Source organism: Microcaecilia unicolor, chromosome 1 (genome assembly GCF_901765095.1).
Source record: "Microcaecilia unicolor chromosome 1, aMicUni1.1, whole genome shotgun sequence".
In the NCBI taxonomy this organism is placed as follows: Eukaryota; Metazoa; Chordata; class Amphibia; order Gymnophiona; family Siphonopidae; genus Microcaecilia; species Microcaecilia unicolor.
This window is the reverse complement of record NC_044031.1, coordinates 217,787,649-217,810,785: the sequence shown is the minus strand read 5'-3', so window position 1 is coordinate 217,810,785 and position 23,137 is coordinate 217,787,649. Positions and strand designations below refer to the sequence as shown.

Sequence of the window (23,137 nt, the reverse complement as noted above, 5' to 3'; positions counted from 1 at the left end):
GCTGCAAAGAGATAATCAAGACCCATACGGTTATACCGAGAAACTATACTTAATTCATTAATTTGATCCTGCAATGCATTGACTACCACATTCAGCTCATGAACTAGAACATGAAGTAGGGATTGAAGTCTCCGGGTGGCCATACCTAGTTCAGTAATACCCGCTACCGGGCCCCCAATTGGAATCCAGGCCGTGGCAGAAAGGGCTACAAGTCTCTTTTTAGTCAGAGGATAAGTAGAGTTAATATACTGGAGGGCTAATTCAATCGCCTCATCCTCTGTGGCAACGGAGGAGGGTAAGGACAAGGCCTCTCGCTTAGAGCGGTGCGGGGATGGTGGTTTGAGAAGAGGAATAACTTTAGGAAAATAATTCAAGGTTACCAATAAACAAAAATCATATGTGGGGGGAAGAATCATGTGGAGGACATTATCACAGAGCCAGTAATGACCAAGGAGAGGGCGACGAAAGTTCCCAATAAATGTAGGCACAGGATGGAGATTAGGATGCCCATAATGCGAGCCCCTATCCCAGGGGGAACGAAGAAGAAATGGAGACTTTGTACACCATAGGTGCCAATCCCCAATTGTGACAGACCGCTCATATGATGCAACCCCTTCATACCCCGGGGACTTATGAAAGTAGAAAATAGGATGAGACACTATAGTCTTCTTAGTAGTATAGTTAGGAGCCAGATAATCACCTTGGTCATAATCTGCAGGTATGGTAGTAGGGCACATAGGAGTACCTGGAGAAACTACCCACACAGGTTCCTCCTTCTCTGGGAGAACATTAGTATAGTTACAGGGAATGGGAAGAACAGTTGAGATGTCTCTTGTTAAACAAAACACTCCAGAAGCTGGATAGGGAGACGTAAAAACTGGCCTTAGAGAAGAGTCAGAGGGGGAAGTAGCATTATAAAAGGACCACCAAGTATAATCCTGGCTCCAAGGGCCTGAACTCGAAAAGTAGGGAGGTATAAGAGCTGGGAGCTGCACAGGAACAGGAACAGCTGGGACATCTGTAGTATAAGGAGAAAATCGGGAACACACAATACAAGGGGAAGTAATCTTTGCCTGACTAATTAGTTCCTGGACTGAGTGTAACCAAAGGTTGGAACGAGTTGGGGTTTTAGGAACAAGGAGGCAAGGAGTAGAAAACAACAAAAGCATCCAAACTACTAACATTTTCTTTCTTCCTAATCTAAAACAAATACAGCAAACTAATTAAGCAATAATATTTCAACAGTCTGTGCTAATCACAGATTACTCTCATATAATGTTCTCAGTCTTTGAGTTCTTATACCAGTTGGGATAGACCCTCAACTGACAAGGATCAAGCTCTCAAATTCCAAGAAAGCCAGAATCTAGGCAAGAAAGAGTCTCAGTGTGAAGCCGAAGTTCAGCAGCTCCTGCAGTATGCAGTTGACCCTTCTTTTCAGCTAGTAGATTCTTTGGTTCGGGTCAAGCGCAACTTCAATGGCTCCACTGGATCACTTTCTGCTCTCCACTGTCTAGGCTCCGTCTGATCCTTGCTGGGCTCAGTCTGGTCAGCAGACTTAATTCGAGACCAATGGACCCATGGAGTAATCCCTGCAACCTTCACAGCTGCAGGGGTAGAAAGCAAAACAGTAAAAGGTCCTTTCCATCGGGGCCCCAAAGGCTGGAGCCTCCAGTCTTTCACCCAAACTCTATCCCCTGGCAGGAAGGAATGTACCTGAGCCTGGAAGGGGACAGGGTTTATTTCTCTCACATAAGACTGAAGCTCAGAAATTATCTTGCCCAAGAGGGCTACCTGCTCCTGTACCTGGGCAGACCCTAAAATCCCTATGTCTCCCTTAATTCCCTGCAAAATGGCTGGGGGCTTCCCATACACAATTTCAAAGGGAGAGAGGGCTGTTCCTTTAGTTGGAGTGCATCGGAGGCGGAAGAGGGCTAGTGGCAGTGCCTGTGGCCATTTCAGTTGGGTTTCCTGACAAATCTTTGCTAGGCTATTTTTCAAGGTTCTGTTTGCCCGCTCAACCTGCCCTGAACTCTGGGGACGATAAGCACAATGCAATTTCCAGGTGATGCGCAATGCGCGGGACAGGGCCTGAAGTGTGGCTTCAACAAAGGCGGGACCATTATCTGAACCTATGGCAAGGGGCAGTCCATACCTGGGGATGACATCCCTAAGGAGGGCTCGAGCTACTTCTGTGGCTTTCTCAGTAACTGTAGGATATGCTTCCACCCACCCAGAAAAGGTACAGACCATGACCAAGAGGTATCGGAGCCTACCGCTCCTGGGCATTTCTGTGAAGTCTATAACTAGAGACTCAAAGGGTGTTAGTCCCCTAGACTGAACTCCTGGTGGAATACGGGGTCCCTGACGGGCATTATTCTGGGCACAGAGAGTACATCGGGCAGAGGCAGTGGCAACCAGACTATCCAATCCTTCCAGCACCACTACTCGACTGAGTAGGCGGGCTAGTGCTGTTTTCCCTAAGTGCGATAGGTCATGAGCTTGAGACACTACAGGCCAAGCTAGGTGGCGTGGCACCAGAACTCTGGTATCAGGGAGATGTAACCAGCCATCAGGTCTCCTTACTGCACCTTCCTCTTGAGCCCATTTCTCTTCCATTTGGGTATACATAGGCGTCCATTCTTGCAATCGAATTTGGAACAGGGGAGTCACAGTACTTGCTGGGGGTCCTCGAGCAGCTTCCTTGGCCACCCGATCAGCATGGCGGTTCCCTCGGGCCACTGGAGTATCTATCCTTTGGTGTCCCCTGCAGTGAATAACAGCTACCTTCTTAGGGGCCCACACAGCCTCTAGCAGCTGAAGTATTTCAGGTCCATACTTAACAGGTTGGCCTGCAGCATTTATGAGTCCCTTTTCCTTATACAAAGCTCCATGAGCGTGTAAAGTTGTGAAGGCATACTTGGAATCAGTATAAATGTTGGTTACCAGTCCTGCTGCTAGCTCCAGAGCTCGTATGAGGGCCACAAGTTCTGCTTTCTGGGCTGAAGTTCCTTGGGGCAGGGCTCTTGCTTCTATCACCTTGTCTTCTGTCACCACAGCATAGCCTGCCAATCGCTTGGAGTTCTCCACATAACTGCTTCCATCTGTGAAATAAATTACATCTGGGTCCCTCCATGGAACATCTTTAAGATCTGGTCGACTGGAGTACACTTCATCCATGGTTTGGATACAGTCATGATCCGGAGGTCCCTCAGATGCTGGCAAAAGAGTGGCAGGATTAAATGTAGCCACTGTTTCCAGGTGTATCCGTGGATTCTCACACAAACTAGCTTGGTACTTAACCATGCGGTTATTTGTAAACCAGTGGTTGCCCTTATACTCCATGAGGGTAAGAACTGCGTGGGGGACTTTAACAACCAGTTCTTGCCCCAAGGTCAGCTTATCAGCTTCCTGGACCAGTAAGGCTGTTGCTGCAATGGCCCTCATGCAGGCTGGCCATCCTTTAGCCACTCCATCCAGCTGTTTAGACAGGTATGCAACAGGCCTCTGCCAGGATCCCATCATCTGGGTCAGCACACCCAGAGCAACCCCCTGTCGCTCATGGACATACAGTGAGAAAGGTTTCTCCACATCAGGAAGGCCTAACGCAGGGGCTTGGAGTAGGGCTTTCTTTATGGCAATGAAGGATTGTTGAGCAGTACGTCCCCATTCAAATGGTTCCTTTTCACCCCCCTTTGTGGCTTGGTAAAGGGGTTTCGCCATCAATGCAAAATTTGGAATCCAAATTCTACAGAATCCAGCTGCTCCCAGAAACTCCCTAACTTCCCTTCTGGACTTGGGTTGAGGAATTGCAGCAACTGCTTGCTTCCTACTGACATCCAGTCTCCGACTTCCCTGGGAAATACAGAAGCCCAGATACTTCACTTCTGACTGACAAAGTTGGGCCTTTGAGCGTGAGACCTTATAGCCTGCATCCAAGAGTAACTCCAGCAATTCTCTGGTAGCCTCAAAACACTCTTCCTGAGTCACTGCTGCAATCAGGAGGTCATCTACATACTGGAGTAAAACTCGCCTGGAAGGCTCAGATTTAAAAGTCTTAAGGTCTTGTCCTAGGGCTGTCCCAAAAATAGTGGGGGAGTTCTTGAACCCCTGTGGCAGGCGGGTCCATGTATACTGAAGCTTCCTTCCTGTTACTGGGTTTTCCCATTGAAAGGCAAAAAGCAGTTGACTAGCGGGGGCCACCCGAATACAAAAGAAGGCATCTTTTAGGTCTAGTGTCGTGAAATGGGTAGCTCCAGAAGGTATCAATCCTAGCAAGACATATGGATTAGGCACTACAGGGTGTAATGAAATAGTGGATTTGTTAACCACCCGTAAATCTTGGACTGGCCGGTAGTCCTCAGTCCCTGGCTTCTGAACTGGCAACAGTGGCGTATTCCATGGAGACTGACAAGGACGAATAATTCCATGGGATAACAGACGATTCAGGTGTGCTTGGATCCCTTCCAGAGCCTTTCTGGGAATTGGGTATTGGCGAAGATGGATTGGCCGGGCATTTGGAAGTAAGTCTACATGGACAGGAGGAATATTTCGGGCCAACCCTGGGGGATTATCTTCTGCCCATACCCCACTGACCTGAAAGCTATCTGCCAGGGGTAGGTCAACTTGGCCATGTGACTGATGCAGCCGCCATTCTTCTTCAAGGGGGCAGCAGAAACTCAATATACCCTTAGGGCTGGATATCGGGGGCCGAAAGGAGACTGAAGTCTGGCCATCAGAGTCAAAGGAAATTTGGGCCCTAAGCTTGGACAGCAGGTCTCGACCTAACAAAGGGATTGGACAGTCTGGCATATACAGGAATTCATGAGTGACTGTGTGTGAGCCTAACTGGCATCTACGGGTCGTCAGGAAGGGCCTCCGGTTCTGCACCCCCGTGGCTCCCACCACTCGGACAGTTTTTCCAGACACAGGCGCTAATCGCTCCGTCACAACAGAATGTTCAGCTCCTGTATCAATCATGAATGGAATTGAGCGGCTCCCTATAGTTAACTTGACCATAGGTTCCTGGGAGCCCAGTTTGTAGGAACCCGGTCTGTCCTATTCGTCCCATTCTGCCATCTCGGCTATCCCGATGATGTCAGATTCAGGAGGCTCATATCTTCCCTCTCGAACTCGGCCCCGGCTTCCTCGATCTCCTGGTCCCCTTCTCAGTCCCTGGCGCCTCTGGGGGCATTCATCTTTCCAGTGCCCTCTTTCCTTACAGTAGGCACACTGATCCCTCTCCAATCTTGGTCTGGGATTCTCCCCCCTTGGCCGGGATTGATTGAAGGAATCTCGGGGCCTGGCTGGTGGTCCGGGGTCCCACTTTGGCTTCCCATTAGCTAGAGGTCGACCTCGATTAAGGGTGGAATTAGTAATGGCTGCCGCTAAAAGGTCGACCTTCTTCTGCATCTTCCGGTCAGCCTCTCGGCGCACCTCCTGATCTCTATTAATGAAAACCTTGGTTGCGATCTCAATTAGCTGGGTGGTATTCATCCCTGCGAATCCCTCCTGACGCTGCAACTTCTTCCGGATATCTGGCATACTCTGGGCCACCAATGCACTATTCACCATTCTCTGGTTTTCTAGGGCTTCAGGGTCAAATGGGGTGTATGTTCTGTAGGCTTCAATTAGTCGCTCTAGAAAGGCCCCAGGGGATTCAGCTGCCCCTTGGAGAATTTCAGAGACCTTTGCCAGATTAATGGGCCTCTTTATGCCTTTCCTCATACCTTCCAGCAAGTCCCGGCAATAGCCAGACAACAGTTCATAGTGCTGCTCATTATTTGGATCCCAAACTGGAGCTGCGCGAGGAAACCGAGCTCTAACCCATTCCTCTAGGTTCTGTGTCCCCTCGGGGGCACGCGCTCGCGTTATGGCCTCAGCATTTTGCAAAATCTTCCGCCTCTCCTCAGTTGTGAAGAGGGTCAGGAGAAGTTGTTGACAATCAGTCCAGGTTGGGTTATGGGTGGCCATAATGCTAGCCACTAGGTCCACCACTGCCTGAGGCTTTTCAGTATAAGAGGGGTAATGCGTCTTCCAATTCAGGAGATCGGTGGTTGTGAAGGGTACATACTGATAGGCCTGTGCCTGTATAACCTGACCCTGATTATTAGGATCCGGTCGAGTGGTAGTTACCTGACGGAGTGGCAGAACTCTCGAGGAGGTGGGAATGGAATCTGAGGTAGAGCTAGGAGCTACCCTCCTATCATGCTCAAAGGTGATTGCAGCAGGTCTAACCCATTCAGGGGAGGTAGGTTGAAACCCTGAGGGATGGGAAGGGGTACTCATAGACTGAGAGGTGGTCACAGGTGAGTCAGTCCATTGAAAGGGATGCCGGGCCCCTGATGAGTGGGTAGGGGTACTAGAAGGAGAGGCTGGGCTGTCAGGAGTTGAGGAGTCAGGGAGTGGAGCCCAAAGCGGGTCTTCGGAGGTTAGCAGGGAAGGATGTGGCACAGAAGGGTAGAGACTGGCTGAAAAGTCCAACCTAGGATGTGGTGGGGTTCGCACAGTGGGGGAGGAACTATCCGGAGAAGCCTGTACTGGAGAAGCTTGGGCTGGGCGGCGTGGATCTCTAGGGGCGGCACGGAACCCCAACAATGGGCCATAAGGTGGTGGCTCAAGATCTGAGGGGTCATCAGAGAGTATGGGTTTCTCAGACAGGGTAGGGGCGGAAGCCACCGATTGAGTGGTAGGCTTCCTGGGGCTCTTTCCCTCTTCTAGTTTAGATTTTCTAATCTTTCTTTGAGCACGGCCTAACATGAATTTTACTGGGGATCCCATATAAGTTTTCAACCAAGAGGGAGGGTCAGTCACAAGGCTATCCCAGGAATCTATATAAGGGAGTTGTTCAGAATATTCTGGTTCTCCTACAACTATGCTGTAGACCTTCCGGATTACTTCAATATCTAAGCTGCCACTAGGGGGCCACCCCACTCCCATAGATGGCCACTCAACTTCACACAAGGTTCTTAAAGTACTTGAGCTTAAAGTCTGTCCATAGTCATTAATTAAAAATCCTTTTTTAAAATTCTTAAGCATACAATCTAGGGGGGTAGCAATTTGTCTAGATGATGTCCCACCCATAATGCTTACAGTTACAACACACAAAGAGGGAGGGAATTTTGAAAGTGCAGTAAGGGGTCCGCACTCTCGAGACACTAGGTAGACAGACAGCAATCGCTTCCTTCCGTCGCTGGCCAATTGAACTCGCGTTAATTGGAAACGCAGCTATAAGAAGTCCGCACTCGTTTAACATTCACGCATCACACATTCTGCACAAAAAATCCCACCCAACAATTTCAGATTTCTCAGATACAGATAAGCTCAAGCGGTTTCGCTTCTAATCTCCACTAGACTAGAAGGTACTAGGGCCTTCGCTGAGAGTTGATCAGGCTCTCCTTCCCTCAATTTTTGAGGGGCTGGTTTACAACTTTCTAGCTAGAATTATAATACAGAATACAGAATACATACCCGGCGAATGTTCTCCAGTCAGTTGGGTGCTGGGATTAATGCAGGATTCAGAATCCCACCGCTGCCACCAAGAATTGTTGCAGGAATGGATGCATGAATTTATGATACTTCAGGAGTCAGACAGCACACACCAGAATGAGAGAGTAATCTTCTTTATTTGCCAGCAAACAAAGCAGAACATCAGCATTAAGTCTCTTCTTCTCTTTCTCAGCTCTCTTTGTCTCTCTCTCAGCTCTCTGTGTCTTTGTGGCTTCTGTCTCAGCTGCTTCTCTTCTTATGCTGTCTTCTCCTTCTTCTGTCTGTTCCTTCTGACGTAAACTGCTTCTTCTCCCACTTAAATACAGTTCTATCTAGCCTAACCTAGCCCCCTTACTCTCCAATTGGTTAAGGAATAGATTGATTACCTTGCCTCAACCAATCAGTTCTATACAAATATCAGTTACATAGGTTCCAGACATCCTAAACTGACCTGTGACCTGGGGCCCCTTACACCAGACATTTGGGCTCCAGTCTCTTACATGTTATTATGATTGATTTCTCATATTCCTAGTACTAACTGCTAACTAAACTCTGGCATTCATTAAAGGGGTCAAGGGCCAATCTTACTTAATAGCATACATATCAGGTTATTACTTTCAAGACCATTTCTACATTTTACCTATAATTAATCAAGGAGAAAAGAGCTGACTAGTCCTGACCTCTTTCACCTATCAGCTTATACATTGAACCAGCCAGAACTATGGCTAAGTCAAACCACATGTTGATCTCTTCACTGCAGCCCTACTCAGAACGTCAGACTGAGAGTTGAACAAACATTCCACACAGAATTATTAATTTACACAGAATACAGCATATTCTAAAGTAAGCATCCTTATAAAACATATTCTACATATCAAGAACTTCTAAATTCTAACTCATTTATATCTAGAATTATTTAGAATCTAACTATTTCCTTCTAAGCAGTGTTCAATTTAATCCTAAACAAACTGCCTGCAATATGCCGGCTCATAATAGAATACATATGTGTTTGCTTAGCAATCCATCAATCACAAGGGTGAAAGAAATTCCTGTCTCTGACCTTTTTAACCCTTTTGCTCGGCCAAGCTAGACATTGAGTAATTAACCTGAACCATCTGGCATACCTTCACTTTAGTTGCAAAACTGAGAATTTAAAATAGTATTTTGAGCACCTTTAAACAAAATTAACCCTTAATATGATTTCTTATATATATTATGCCCATGGCTGCCTCAATACAGCATGTGAAAGTTAAAAGAGTAACTTAGCTTTCAAGCGCAGGTTTAAAGCAACAAGTGGGTCATCGGTCAAACACACCGACTTCAGCCAAGCTTTCGCGAATAACGCTGTTTCAAGGCATGAGTAACCTTCAAAGACAAAAAAACCGTGTGATAAAAAATATATGTGTAAAAGTGAAAAAAGAACTGTGAGAACAACATAAAAATAAAAAATGTGTAAACAGGATCCATAAACTTAAAAGCTTAAAATGTTCATAGTTCAAATATGAATACTTGCCATAAAGGTTCACAATATGAGCATGCTTTCTGGTTGCTTATCCCTGGTAAAATGGCGCATGGTGGCAATGTCTCTCCTCTTTATGAGTGTGTTTGTCTAGGAAGTATGATGTCATATCCTATGAGGTTATTCACATCAGCTGTGATGCATTTGCTTCTAAAAAGAGCCCTCTGGGTCCTAAAGGAAGATCTTATATGTCCCATAATGTTTGTCTTGTGTTTTGTATTTCATTGTATTGATTATGTAAAACAGATCTTTAGAAAAGATAGACCAAAAAATTCAACTCTTAGAAAATTAATATATTGTTAGTTATTGTTTATTACAAAAAACTTCTCCAGTCAGATTTCAAATTAAGCCCCGTAGTTTCTTCTGTTTTGAGTGTAAAGATCCAAAATTGCTCTCGTTGTAGTAGTCGTGTCAGTCTGTCAGGAAAAATCATGGGGATATGGTCGATCACACAAATCCTTAGTGAAGAAAATTCATGTCCTAAATTTAAGCAATGAGATACGATAGGAGCTTCCTCCCTCCGTTATGGCTGGAAAGTGGAGCCAGCCATCTCATCTAAACCCGGAGATCCTATTCTAAACCCGGTGAGCGATTTGGCCGGTGCCAAGCGTATTTCGAAAATACGCTTGGCTCCGCCTGCTGCACTCCTCTGGGGTCTGTTCCAGGGGCAGTGACATGAGAGGCGAGAGGAGCGGCTGCAGAGCCGACAGCCAATGCCTGATGGCTGCCTGCAGTACCGCGCTTGCTTTTTAAAAACACTTTGGGGGCTTTAATTAGCTCTTTTTGTTTTTGTAGCGGCCGCTGCTGCTCAACAGGAGAAGCAGCAGTGGCCGGAAATGGGAGCTGGCGGGTGTTTTGCGGGAGTCTTGGCAGGTCTGTGTTGGGTGGGCGGGCCTGGAGGGAAAGTGTCTGGGCCTGGGCAGCGACCTCGGGGGGGGGGGGTGGAGGGGGAGCAGTGGCTGCGGCAACCTTGGGGGGTGGAGGGGGGAGCAGTGGTGACCTCGGGGAGGGTGGAGGGGTGAGCGGCGAACTCGGTGGGGGGGCACGGGCCTGGCCCAGTCTCTCGGCGGCCCTAGGTGGAGATGTTGGTGCGTGTGGAGGAAGGGCTGTGGAGGTAACCATCTCCTGACGTCAGGCAAGCAGGCTTCTACTGTGGGAGAGTGACGTCAGCAGATGGTTACGGTCGCAGGTAGCCTCATTGGAACGTTGCAGGAGCAAATTATTATATTAGATTGTACAAGAAATTGAACCATTAGTGATAACAAGGACATGACTTTCCTTGCTAGTACGCCAGCATCAATCCTATACCCACTGGCATTCATTCACTTAAAAACTATTTAAAGGAAAGTGTTACCGATGATTTAAATCAGACAAATATGAGCTGGAACCAGAAGAAAAAGAGAGTTCCTGGATTCTCTTTCAAGGAATCTCCTCATATAAACAGTATTGGAACTCACAAAGCAGAGGACTATATCAGGCATGGAACTTAAAATGGGGAAATCAGTTCTGAGGTCTAGGCAGAGGGCCACCTGACCTGTAGTAAACATTAGACAGTATGTTCTAATATAAGAGCAACGGCAGGCAGGGGTCATATAAAGACAAGCGTTCTAGATTGCTGATTGCGTAAATGTGGGCCTAACTAAAGGAAGCACTGTCGGAATAGTGGGCTAAAGTTAGCGAAGCCATGGTACAGGAGAGGTGAGTGAAAAAGTGAAATGCAAAAGCAGGACCATACAGGTCTTTATCTGCCGTCATCTACATGATAGAGGTATATAAAATAATGAGTGGAGTGGAACAGGTGGATGTGAAGCATCTGTTCACGCTTTCCAAAAATACTAGGACTAGGGGGCATGCGATGAAACTACAGTGTAGTAAATTTAAAACAAATCGGAGAAAATATTTCTTCACCCAACGCATAATTAAACTCTGGAATTTGTTGCCGAAGAAAGTGGTGAAGGCGGTTAGCTTGACAGAGTTTAAAAAGGGGTTTGACGGTTTCCTAAAGGACAAGTCCATAAACCACTACTAAATAGACTTGGGAAAAATCCACAATTCCAGGAATAACGGTTTCCTAAAGGACAAATCCATAAACCACTACTAAATGGACTTGGGAAAAATCCACAATTCCAGGAATAACGTATAGAATGTTTGTACGTTTGGGAAGCTTGCCAGGTGCCCTTGGCCTGGATTGGCCGCTGTCGTGGACAGGATGCTGGGCTCGATGGACCCTTGGTCTTTTCCTCGTGTGGCATTACTTATGTACTTACGTTACTATGCTACTATTGAGAAGGAACAAGGATCACAGGAAGAAGACACCAAGGAATATCTGGAGAGACTAAGAGAAGCAAGGAAGGTAGCAGCGATGGGAAAGACAAGGCTTGTATTAGGAGAATGCAACCAGGTCAATTGTCCTGGGCCCCAATGCCACAGGGGGCCTCAAGCCTGCTCAAATCTGAAGGAGACACAGCTTAATTCTAGTCCATGGGGCTTCCTCCGAAATTTCTGTCCTGTGCCTCAGCATGGCTTACTCCAGCCCTGGGGAAAGATGTGAGCAGAAGAAAAGAACCTAAGACTATAGACCAAGGATACAACAAGACTTTTTTCTAATAGATCACTGAAAGAAGGAATCAAGACTGAGAAGAGAAACAGAGAATGGTATAGAAAATGACAATGAAAAACTTAAAAGCTACACAAATACTGTTATTCATGTTCACTGACGAAAGGTCGGGTGAGGGACCACAGACAATAGAAAGGGTTCTTATGGTAGTAGTGTATATATCACACCTTTTACAGAGCAGTATGTTTGCAAAAAGAAAGCAAAGCTAAAAATAGATAAAGCTGTGTGATGCATTCTAGGAAAGAAAGGGAGCTTGAGAGGTTCTGCAAGTCTGCTGAAGAATTTGTTTAATCAGTTTTTGGAGATAGGGACTGTTTCCAGATGGAGAATGACAATTGTTGTCCTTCTGTGTAAGAGTGGGATGTGGGTAATTACAGGTTGGTTTGCCTCAGTTGAATAGTAGATAAATAAACAGAACATTTTCTAAAGGAAAATACAGTAAAGTATCTTGAATACAGTGGGATACTGGATCTGAAACATAGTGGTTCACTAGAATGAGACTGAGAGGCTCATTTTCAAAGCACTTAACCTCCCAAAGTTCCATAGAAACCTATGGAACTTAGCCTCCCAAAGTGCTTTGAAAATATGCCTCTGAGTCAGACAGATCGGATCAATTTCTCTGATTGAGTGGCCAGAGAATTACTTTGGGGGCATGCACTGTATAGAATATACTTCAGTTTCAGCAAAGCTTAATACTGTCCCACACAGCAGACTCGTAAAGAAACCAAGTCTCTGGGAAGAGGATCCCAAGAAAGCAGGGCGATTAGAACCAAGTGATAGACAATAGCGGATGGTGGTAAATAAAATTCCATCTAAGGAAAGATAGTTTATTAGTGAAGTCTGTCTGATTCTGTGGCTGATTTTTTTCACTGTTTTGTGAACAATATTGCAGATAGATTAGGAGGGAAAATGTGCCTTTCTGTGGATGACACAGCTCTGCAAGACAGTATACACTTCTGAAGAAGGAGACAGACTGAATTGTGACCTAAGAAAGTTTGAGAAATGGATGAGTGGTTGACAAATATAATACATTGCAAATAAGTGCAGAATTATGCATTTGGGATGCAGAAATCTGATGGGGGGAAGGAGATAAGATACTGCCAAACACTGGGAGAGAAACCAGGATGATCATGTCTGGTGATCCTAAGGTCATGAAGCTGTTAGAGCCAAAGAGATGTTAGGCTGCCAATGGAGAGGTATAACCAGAAGAAGAAAAGGAGGTAGTTATACCTCTGTACAGGCTATAGAGAAAAGCTCAACAAGAATATTGTGTTCAGTTCTGAAGGCCATACAGATTTTTCTTTTCAGAACAAGCTCTAAATAGGTACATTCTTTGTGTCTAAAAATAGAATTACCCTTTTAGAGACCTGTTTTCTAAAGCATATCCCAGCAAATTCTATATATGGCGACTAAAGTTACATGCACAATTCTGGCTACCTTGGCCGGTAAAGTGCCGACTCCACCCCCGGAGTGACCCCAAAATTGCTGGTTTTCAGTTCACGACTAACCGGTTATTTTCAACAACACTAACCAGTTAAGTGCCACTAAAAATTAGCAGTTAGCCCCAAACAGGTGACTGAACCAGCCAGGAGCCATTTCTGTTTGGTTAAATCACGTTGAATATTGACCCCAGAATTTATAAGATACAAATACTGTACTCAATAAAAAAATCTGCATGGTAAAAAAAGGTGCCTAGGCGTATTCTGTAAAGTGCACCTACATTTTATAGAATAGGCTTAAATTTCCACGCGATATATAGAATATGCTGAGCACCTCTTCACGTAACTTGGCGCAAATTCCAACACCTAAATTAGGCACAGAGGAGGAGATTCTATATATGGCGCCTAAAAAAAATCGGTGCTAAAATCAGTGCCGACTAAGTGTATTCTGTAATTGGTGCCTAGATCTAGGCTCCGATTATAGAATACGTTTAGTTTATATTTCAGTGCCTAAATCTATGGTATCCATTTACGCCAATGAAAACATGGTGTAAGTCCCTGCGCGTAGATTTAGGCTCACTAGGCCATATTTTATAAATAGGTGTGTACATTTTGGAACACCCATGAGTTGCCCATTTATCTGCCTAAAACCACACCCCTTTTTGGCTGTGTGTCTTAGAAGTTCAGCGCACATCATTACAGAATATGCTTAGCGAGCTGTGTGTCTAAATTCTAATCAGTGCCAATTAATGCTCATTATTGTTAAGTGCTGTTATCAGCACTCATTAGCTTGTTAAGCTTGCTAAGTTATGCGCATTGTTAAAGAAACCGTGCCGATTTTGGCGCAGATCTCTAGGTGCACATTATAGAATCCAGGGGAGAGTGGGTGTATTCTATAATAATGCGCATAGATTTTTAGACATGCCCATGCCCACACCTCCTTTTCAAATATGCGACTTAGAATTTACGTGCACCACGTTACAGAATACACTTAGCGAGTTGTGCGCATGCCAATTGGTGCTGATAATTGCTTGTTAACATCGCTTCATTAGCTAATTAATCAATTAAGTTACACACACTTACAGAATATACTTCAATTTCCATGCGGAAATTAAGGTGCGATATATAGAATATGGGGGGTTGTTTAAAGCAGATGGGTTTTAGTTTGTATGGTGACTTTATAGGATAGGGAGACCACTAGTCCTTTGCATTTTTATTTTGGGTGACAAGAGCCGCCAAATAACGCAAAACCCTGCAAAAAGATCTTTCACCTCAGTTAGACATGCAGTACAGGGACAGACCCTCACCTGATTCAAAATAGGGGACCACAAAAAAACATGCAGACAAAAACTAAAATGGAGACCCCCCAAGTAAGCCAGACTCTATAAGCAGTGAAAATACTGGTAAAAGAGAAACAGAAATTCATTTTCTCCTGTACTCTTCACTGGGGGTGCAAAGAGGGGGAACTAAGATTTGGGGGGGGGGGGCATTTGCACCCCGTAGTGATGCCTATGCTTCTCTTCCTCTCCAGGTACACATGTGGAGGGCAGTGTTCTAGCAGGATGCCCCAGCTGTGAAGGCACAGAAACACCAATCCTCATTCTATATACTTTCACATCCAACTTGACGCTTAGCTTGCAAAGTTGCGCAGCCAAGTTATAGAATAATGTATAATATGATTGAATAATTAAATGCTAATTGGCTTTAATGACTAATTATTGGTTATAGTCACGCCTTGTTTTGTTATGTCATACCATGTTCCTATGTTTCTTTGTTTATTGTTAAGTGCGTAGAGTGATTGATTATCCCTGTCCTATTAATTTTGGAGTTTCCTTTTCGTCTTATTTTTTGTGATTTATATTTTTATTGTATACTACTGTGATCCTTTTCAGCAAATTTTAGTAAACTCAACTATGTAACACTGTCTCTCCAAAAGTTCCAGCAGAAAGTTAAACCTTTTCCAAGGCAAGAATAACTTTTTCGTTGTGTGTGCTACAAGAAGTGGGCAAATAATACATGTGATTTATAAGATAACATGCATAGTCCCCTCATTCTATAACAGTTCATCTCAAGGAGGTTTTATGACAGGAGACGGCATGACATCAAAAAGTTGAAGCCATCTGCCCCGCGCAGCTGCCATATTGTGTGACCCCAAACATTTACAGATGCTATTGAAAACAACAGCAAACTTGTGTGGTTTATGACTGCCTATCTGATTTTTTTTTATTTGTCAGCTTTTTTTTATTTATTTGAAAGCTTCCTATATGTAACCCAAGGGTTTTTTTTTAACCTCTGGGGGGGTCCCCATAACTAGGTCTCAAGGCTCAGGCAGAGCCAGGGCCTTTCTTAAAGCTGCTGTATACAAAACGTTAGCCTCCTGTGGCTCCAAAAATAAGACTGCCGTTCTGGAGCACCCAAACCTGCAAACTGCAGATCACGCCCCAAGACCCCCAGAGGTTTAAAAAAAAACCCCAAACCCTCTGTTAACATATGGGAAGCCTTCAAATTAAAAGCCCCACACATAGGCAATCATAAACCTTACAGGTTTGTTAGTATTTTCAATAGCGTCTGCAAATGTTTGGGGTCATACAGTGTAGCGGCAAGCTCTGCCCATTGTCTTTAGCCCATAAAATGGGCAAGAAAACCTCCTTGGGTCATCTACAGTTAGGTACCGATTGCGTGCATAGGTTATTGAATATTAGCGTGCAATTGTTACAGTTATGCATGTAAGTGCTATCCCACACTCAGGGGTATTTTATAGCATAGGCTCACAAGTCTCAGCATGTAAATGCAAGGGGGCATAGATATGGGTGGGGCTTGGGCAGGTCCCACATTTACATGTAGAGCTTACAGAATAGCATAAGTTACATTTAGGCATGTGAATTTCTGTCTGCTATTGGTATGGTGTAAGTAGGCATGCCTAAATGTTGACGTGTTAAATGCTGACTTAACGCTAGTATTCTATAATGGAATCTGCATATCAGGATGCCACTATAGCATTAACATTTAGTGTGCTGCATCTTGGCACCTAACTTTCGGCAACCTTTGTAGAGTTGCCCATTAAGGGCTGGATTCTATATAAGGCAAGTGAGTAGCATGCATTAAATTATGCGTGCGGCCAATTTACGCATGCTACTCAATTAAAGAGTCAATTAGTGATGATAATTGGCCGATGACAACCAATTATCATCACTAATTGGCAACAAACGGAATTTACATGCTCTTCTTTTAAGACTTATTCTAAAAAGAGGAGCGTGTAAATTTGAACATGAGTAGCTAAAAAGGGGGCGCAGCCATGGGAAGAGTGCATGCATGTTGGGGCCATCAGTCACATTTACTCTCGTTATTATAGAATTTGGGGAAACATCTACGTTTAGGCACAAGTATTTACACCATGTTTTCAGTGACGTTAATGGCTGCACCTAACTTTACACACATTCGTCCTGCCTATGCGCTATTCTATAAACCATGTCTTACTGTAAACGCTGTTTATAGAATAGTGCTACTGGCGTTATTCCAATGCGCCTACATTTTAGATGCCATTTACTGAATCCAGCCCTAAGTACCCTTCACCCATCCTCCACTCTTGGGATCACTGACACGTATTTCATGTAGACTCTGTGGGGTCGATATTCAAGACGATTTAAACAGACAGGAGAGGCTCCTGGCTATTTAAATTGCTTGTGTGGAGCTAGCTGGGGATATTGAGGCACTTAACCAGATGCCTCTAACCACCTATGCCAATACCGGCTAATTTGTGGGCAGTCTAGGGGCGGAGTCGGCACTTATGCAGTTAAGGGCTGAAGTTAAGTGAATAAATCGGCCCACATAAAACACAGTCCTAACTTTATCCATTTTCACTTAGGCAGTTAAATGCTGAATATCGCATTGAACTTGGACCGGACACTGAAGGGCATTTAGAACGTAGAAAGGCATTTTTGAAAGAACGTCCAAGTCAGAATTGAGACGTTCTGCTCATAACATGCAAAATAATGTCCATTTTCACAGCAATTTTCAAACAGGAAAGATGTCCAGATTTTCTGTTTGAAAATACCTGAGAAGTATGTCCTTACACTGGAGGTGCCCATCCTGAACAACCATTTTACAAACTGAAACATTTAAAGAAGGCATAGGACGTCTGCCAGGCAGCATTCTTATGAAAATGGCCACAGAGCTATTCTTGCAGAATAGAAGTATAGCCTAATGGTTAAGACAATGGACTGTAAACCAACAGACATGGCTTGAAATCTCACTGTTTTTGAAAAATGTGATCCCTCCTGGAGCAGAAAAATACCTACTCTACCTGAATGTACACCATTTCAATAGCCTTCAGGTTTGCAGATATCTAACATCTTTAGGTTTAGTAAGTATTCTTCTGTTCCTGGAGGGAGCCCCGGGGGGGGGGGGGGGGGGGGGGGGAACTAATTACTGAGTTACAGTGGAATTTGAACCTCTGTCCTTTGGTTTACAGTCCACTACACTAATCTCCAGGCTACTCCTCTTAGCTGCTTGCTGCTTTGTTCAGATTGATCAAATACCTGCAACTGACAGAGAGTCTGGCTTTCCTTTTCATTTTCAGGGGAGAGGGAGGGGACAGCAACCACTGGGGCATTAAGGAGGGATCATGCCTTAATCCCTCCAGTGGTCAGCTGCTCAGTCAAAACACCCTTTTGTAACTTGGATATGACTGAAACAGGTCTAGATAAAAATGTCCTTTTTAGACATGAACGTTTCTTCCTGTTCGAAAATTGCTATTGGATGTCCTACTTTAGAGCCCTCCCTAGTCCCACCCAAAACATGGCCCCAACACGACCCTTTCTATATGGACAAACTGCAACTGAAATTCTGACTTTCCAAAATTGGGATTTGAGTGTTTTTAACAGATGAACTTTTTTTTAAGGCATTTGTGGCATCCATCTGCTTTGAAAACAAGCATCAGTGTTTTCAACAATTTATGTACTAACAGCATGTCCTCTTATTTAGATTTTTGCTCACACCTTTTTCAGTAGTAGCTCAAGGTGAGTTACATTCAGGTATGCTGGATATTTCTCTGTGCCAGGAGGGCTCACAATCTAAGTTTGTATCTGGGGCAGTGGAGGGTTAAGTGACTTGCCCAAGACCACAAGGAGCAGCAGTGGGATTTGAAATGGCCACCTCGGGATTGCAAGATTGGTGCTCTAACCACTAGGCCCCTCCTCCACCATGTTATGACATGGGAATTGAGCAGGGTATAGGTAGAGAATGGGTGTGGCTTGCACATTGAGCTAGCACATGGCACTTTGCATGCAGAACTCTCATGGTTGCTAATAAAACAGGTACACTTAACACCTCTTGAAAACAAGACATTTGAGTGCTACCGGTGACTTTTTATTGATTGTGAGCCGCTCTGATCTAAATTTTGGTATGCGCGGCATACAAGCACTGATTGGAATTGTAAAACAAATAAAGCCCCTCATTAGACACAGTGAAGGAGTCTCCTCAATATTGGGGATGCTCAAGCACCCACAGCAGCCACAGAGCGGGCAACTATGATTCTTGTAGTTGTTTAATGCACATTAAAAATAAAATTGTTAAAACAGACGTGTGAATCGAACCAAAACATTTACTTAAATCAGGAAAAGTCTGGTGATTTTTTTTTTTTTGCCATGCACCTCCTTAGTCTCCAGTCTCCATTACCATAAAGAGCAGGAAGAGCTAGAGCCAGGTCTCTGGGTTATTGATTTAGTCATTTATTTTACATTTAAAAGTTAACTTTCTATCTTTGCTGGCTGATGTGCATACCTCCAGTTAATTTTGATTAAAACTCTTGATGTGGCAGACTATTTCAAAATGTCTGATTCATCCCTTCCTAACACTAGTCATCATTCTTCCTGGGCTGTATGGCAATGCCAAACTCAAAATTGGAGTTAGAAAGACTGCAGCGTATATATATGTTTATTGTTACCCTGTAAGATATCAGATTGGTAGTGAGACAATGCTGAAAACAAACAAAGAATAAAGTCTGAATGTTTCTTGCTGTGGATTATAAAAACAAATATGCTTCAGTCTTTTCCGTCTGTGGAATCTTAAGATGTTTGTCAAGGCTAGATTTGCATAGCTTTGTCTTCAGGAAAAGAATAAGTCATCTGTACATTATGCAGAAGTCTGTTTTTCAACAGCTGGTGAGCTGTAAGGAAAAAAAATGTAATGATATGCAGTACATGTGAGTCAAGAAGGTATAGTTTACTTCAGAGATGACAGCCTTAATGCTAGCGAGAATGACAAATTATCTGATTATTCTTAAATCTCTTTTCTAGCACTGGCTGACGGAGCTGGAAATCTTTGCTATGATCTTCGCAGCCGCAGTCCATGACTATGAGCACACGGGAACCACCAATAACTTCCATATTCAGACAAGGTGAGCCTGTTCTGTCAAATGGTGAGGAGAAAATGAGTAATGTAAGACAACGAGTTCCATTTGGGGATTAATTTAACTTGCAGAAGTCTGCCCAAAAGCAGGATTGTTTACCAGAATTCACTATCAAACGTTTTTGTCTTCTACTTTGAAAAAAAAAACCCTCAATTGCTATAACTGGTACTACTAAATTGAGACAAATGTATCTTTTTTCCAAAACCATCTTTATTTAAATTTGAAAAATAATATATACAAACACAACAGAAAAGACTATCACGTTTTCCTAACATTCACAAATATGTTTTTTGTTGTTTTTTTTAAAGATGAACTTTGAGGTTTGTAGGGCAAAGAAATGACTTATCTGAAGCCTGCTTCATATAAAGCCACTGGTACCTTGGGTCCTAAATCTAATCCTAGCTTCAATCATGAAGTCTCTTTTTGAACTTCTGAACACAGTATATCTCCAGTTCCTTACTTGGAAAGTACTTTTTCTTCTGGCTGCAACTTCAGTTAGGAGAGTTAGGGAAATGCAGGCATCTAAAAAAAAAATTCTTTAAGCATTGGCTTATACCTTATCCTAAGGTGAGTTACATTCAGGTACAGTGGGTATTTTTCCCTGTCCCAAGTAGACTTACCATCTACATTTGTATCTGAGGTGATAGAGGGTTAAGTGACTTGCCCATAGTCACAAGGGGCCATGGTGGGATTTGAACCAGGCTTCCTGGTTCTCAGTCCACTACTTTAACAATTAGGCTACTCATCCACTCCTTAAATTTCAGCTTTTTCTCCAGTGCTATTAGCTATTAAGCAGGTCTTGAATCTCTCATTCTTGGGACAGGAGACAACTCACAAACCATATATTTAGTCCTGTCAACACAAAGTCATCCCTTCAGATGCATCTCAAGTTTTTAACTAAAGTTAACACTTTTTCACCTTGATGAAAAAATAATGCTTTCCACGTTCTGTCTCAAGTCTTGTTCAAGCCAGTAAGAGAAAGACCCCATACTCTAGACTGTAAATGGACTCCAGTTAGGCAAATCTTCAGCCTTGCAGCCCTCCTTCCCCCATTAATTTTCAGGTGCCTTGGGTCCCCCAGAACTCATGATAACCCTAACACCACCCTGCCCACAATCATCTGGGTAAACTGCTCACCATCTTGCTGGTGAAAGCTCACCCTGCTGTTTCTTATACTCTGTGTAGCCACCAGGGCTTATTGCTTTCCTTTGGCTGCAACTGCTCTTTGGTGCTTCCCAGAAGCTGCTGCCCTAGGCAGCGTAATAGTTGGGCTGACCCTAAAAATCTAGAATTGATTTGATAGGAGCCGGGGAAGCTAAATTCAAAACATAAATACCACATAAAGAACACGTGGAGGGACGGGGCGCCCAGGTTTTCCTGAGGGCGTCCTCGCAGGATGTCCCCGTGAAGGGGCGGAGAAACCCGTATTATCGCAACAAAATGGGCGGCCATCTTTCGTTTCGATAATATGGTCGGGGACACCCAAATCTTAACATTTAGGTTGACCTTAGAGATAGTCGACATAAATGTTGAGATGGTCAACCTTAAAGATGGTTGTCCCTGTTTTTCGGCGATAATTGAAACCGAGGACGCCGATCTCAAAAACGACCATATCCAACTCATTTGGTCATGGGAGGAGCCAGCATTCGTAGTGCACTGGTCCCCCTGACATGCCAGGACACCAACCTGGCACCCTAGGGGCGCTGCAGTGGACTAACTGATGCACTAACTGAACGGAAAAAGCCCTTCCCTTACCAATCCCTTAGCGATTCGGAAAGGAACGGGTATGCATGAAGGAAATTGCATGCAAATGAGCTGCTCACTGTTAGCTCATTTGCACATGATTTCCTTCCTAAGGAGGGGAAGCCAATGCTGAGCAGTCAAGCATTATGCATGGCTGCTCTGTGCGTGCCAAAGACGGCTTCATACCTGCAGACAAGCTGCGTGTATAATAGCCGTCTACAACCTTAAATAAATTGCTGTCTACAACCTTAGAAAGGTAGAAGTCCCGGTGAAAACATCCAAGTGCTCGTCAGGGAAGTTTTTTATTTTTTTTGAGTATGGGTGATGGGTGAAGGGCATTCTTCGCTATGCCTCCTTCCCTGATTTTCTAGAGTATGGGTGTCCAAAATGTGGATGTTTTTGTGAGAAGGATGTCCATGCCTGGATGTGTCTGTGGGAAGGATGTCCATGTCTTTGCTATGCCTCCAACACCCCCTTTATTTATTTGGATTTTGGATCACAAGTAGCAACAGTGGGATTTGAACTGGCTACCTCTGGATTATGAGACCAGTGCTCTAACCACTAGGCCACTCCCTTAAAATTTGGCCGTCCCTGTGTGTGTGGGGGGGGGGGGCAGTTCAGGACGTCCAAAATGTTTGAAAGAAGGACGTCCATGCCTTTGCTATGCCTCTGCTGACACACACATACCTCCCCCTCCAGGGACCTGCATACTGCTGCGATGGACCTAAGTATGATATTTGAGGCTTGCAAAAAAAGTTTTTAAAGTTGTTTTTTTCAGGGTGGGAGGTGGTTAGTAACCACTGGGGGAGTCAGGGGAGGTCATCCCCGATTCCCTTCGGTGGTCATCTGGTCAGTTCGGGCACCTTTTTGAGGCTTGGTCATAAGAAAAAATGGACCAAGTAAAGTCAAGTTCTCCTCAGGTACGCCCTTCATTTTTCCATTATCGCTTGAGGATACTCATCTGTTAGGCACGCCCCAGTCCCGCCTTCGGTATGCCTCCGACACACCCCAAGGAATTTTGGTCATCCTCGCGATGGAAAGCAGTTGAGGTCGCCCAAAATCGGCTTTCGATTATTCCGATTTGGAGGACCCTGAGAGAAGGACGCCCATCTCCCGATTTGTGTCAAAAGATGGGCGCCCTTCTCTTTCGAAAATAAGCCTGATAGGGTATAATAAATTTAGCATAACAGAGAGCACCAAATATTTAACAAATTACTGCATGGCAACGTCAATAAATTATTATGTCCCAAATGCTCAAGTAGACAGCCAGGTTTTAACTTTAGCTCTGAACATGGATACACCATATCAGTTCTTAACTCATAGGGAAGAGAGTTCTACAACATCAGGACCTGATATCTAAAGGAAGTCTTACATGTAAACTTTAGTGATATCCTGACAGGAGAAGAGATAGTCACTGAGATTTAGGTTAGCAGAGCAAAGGAGAGTAAGGGCAGTGGCGTACCAAGGGGGGGGGGCGGTGGGGGCGGTACGCCCCGTGTGCATGCCGCTGGGGGGGGGTACCGCGCGCCTGTCAGCTCTTCGTTTTCATGCTCCCTCTGCCCCAGAACAGGTTACTTCCTGTTCCGGGGCAGAGGGAGCATGGAAACGAAGAGACGACAGGCGCGCGGCACCCCCCCCCTCCAGCGGCGTGCATCCGGGGGGGGGTTCTTTTGCCGGGGGGGGGTCACGCTGCACCCGGAGGGTTATTTCACCGGGGGGGGGGGGGTTGCGCTGTTCCGGGGGGGAGGGCGCTGCATCCGGGGGGCGGGACGCATCGGCGATCCGCCCGGGTGTCAGCGCCCCTAGGAACGCCACTGAGTAAGGGGTCAGATGACTAATTAAATATGCAGGCTGGTTGGTCTAGTAAAGCCATTACTGCCTCAGATCCCATTCCAGAAACTACAATATCTTCTGTTTTAGCAGCA

General features: G+C 44.7%; 1 protein-coding gene across 1 annotated transcript in view; it reads left to right on the top strand.

Moving 5' to 3' along the window:
* The window catches only part of PDE1C (phosphodiesterase 1C), a 981,038-nt gene that overhangs the window by 705,717 nt on the left and 252,184 nt on the right, over positions 1-23,137 (top strand). The window contains 1 exon segment of the mRNA XM_030204349.1: positions 19,357-19,457. Within this exon segment, the coding sequence (XP_030060209.1) occupies positions 19,357-19,457 (101 nt within the window).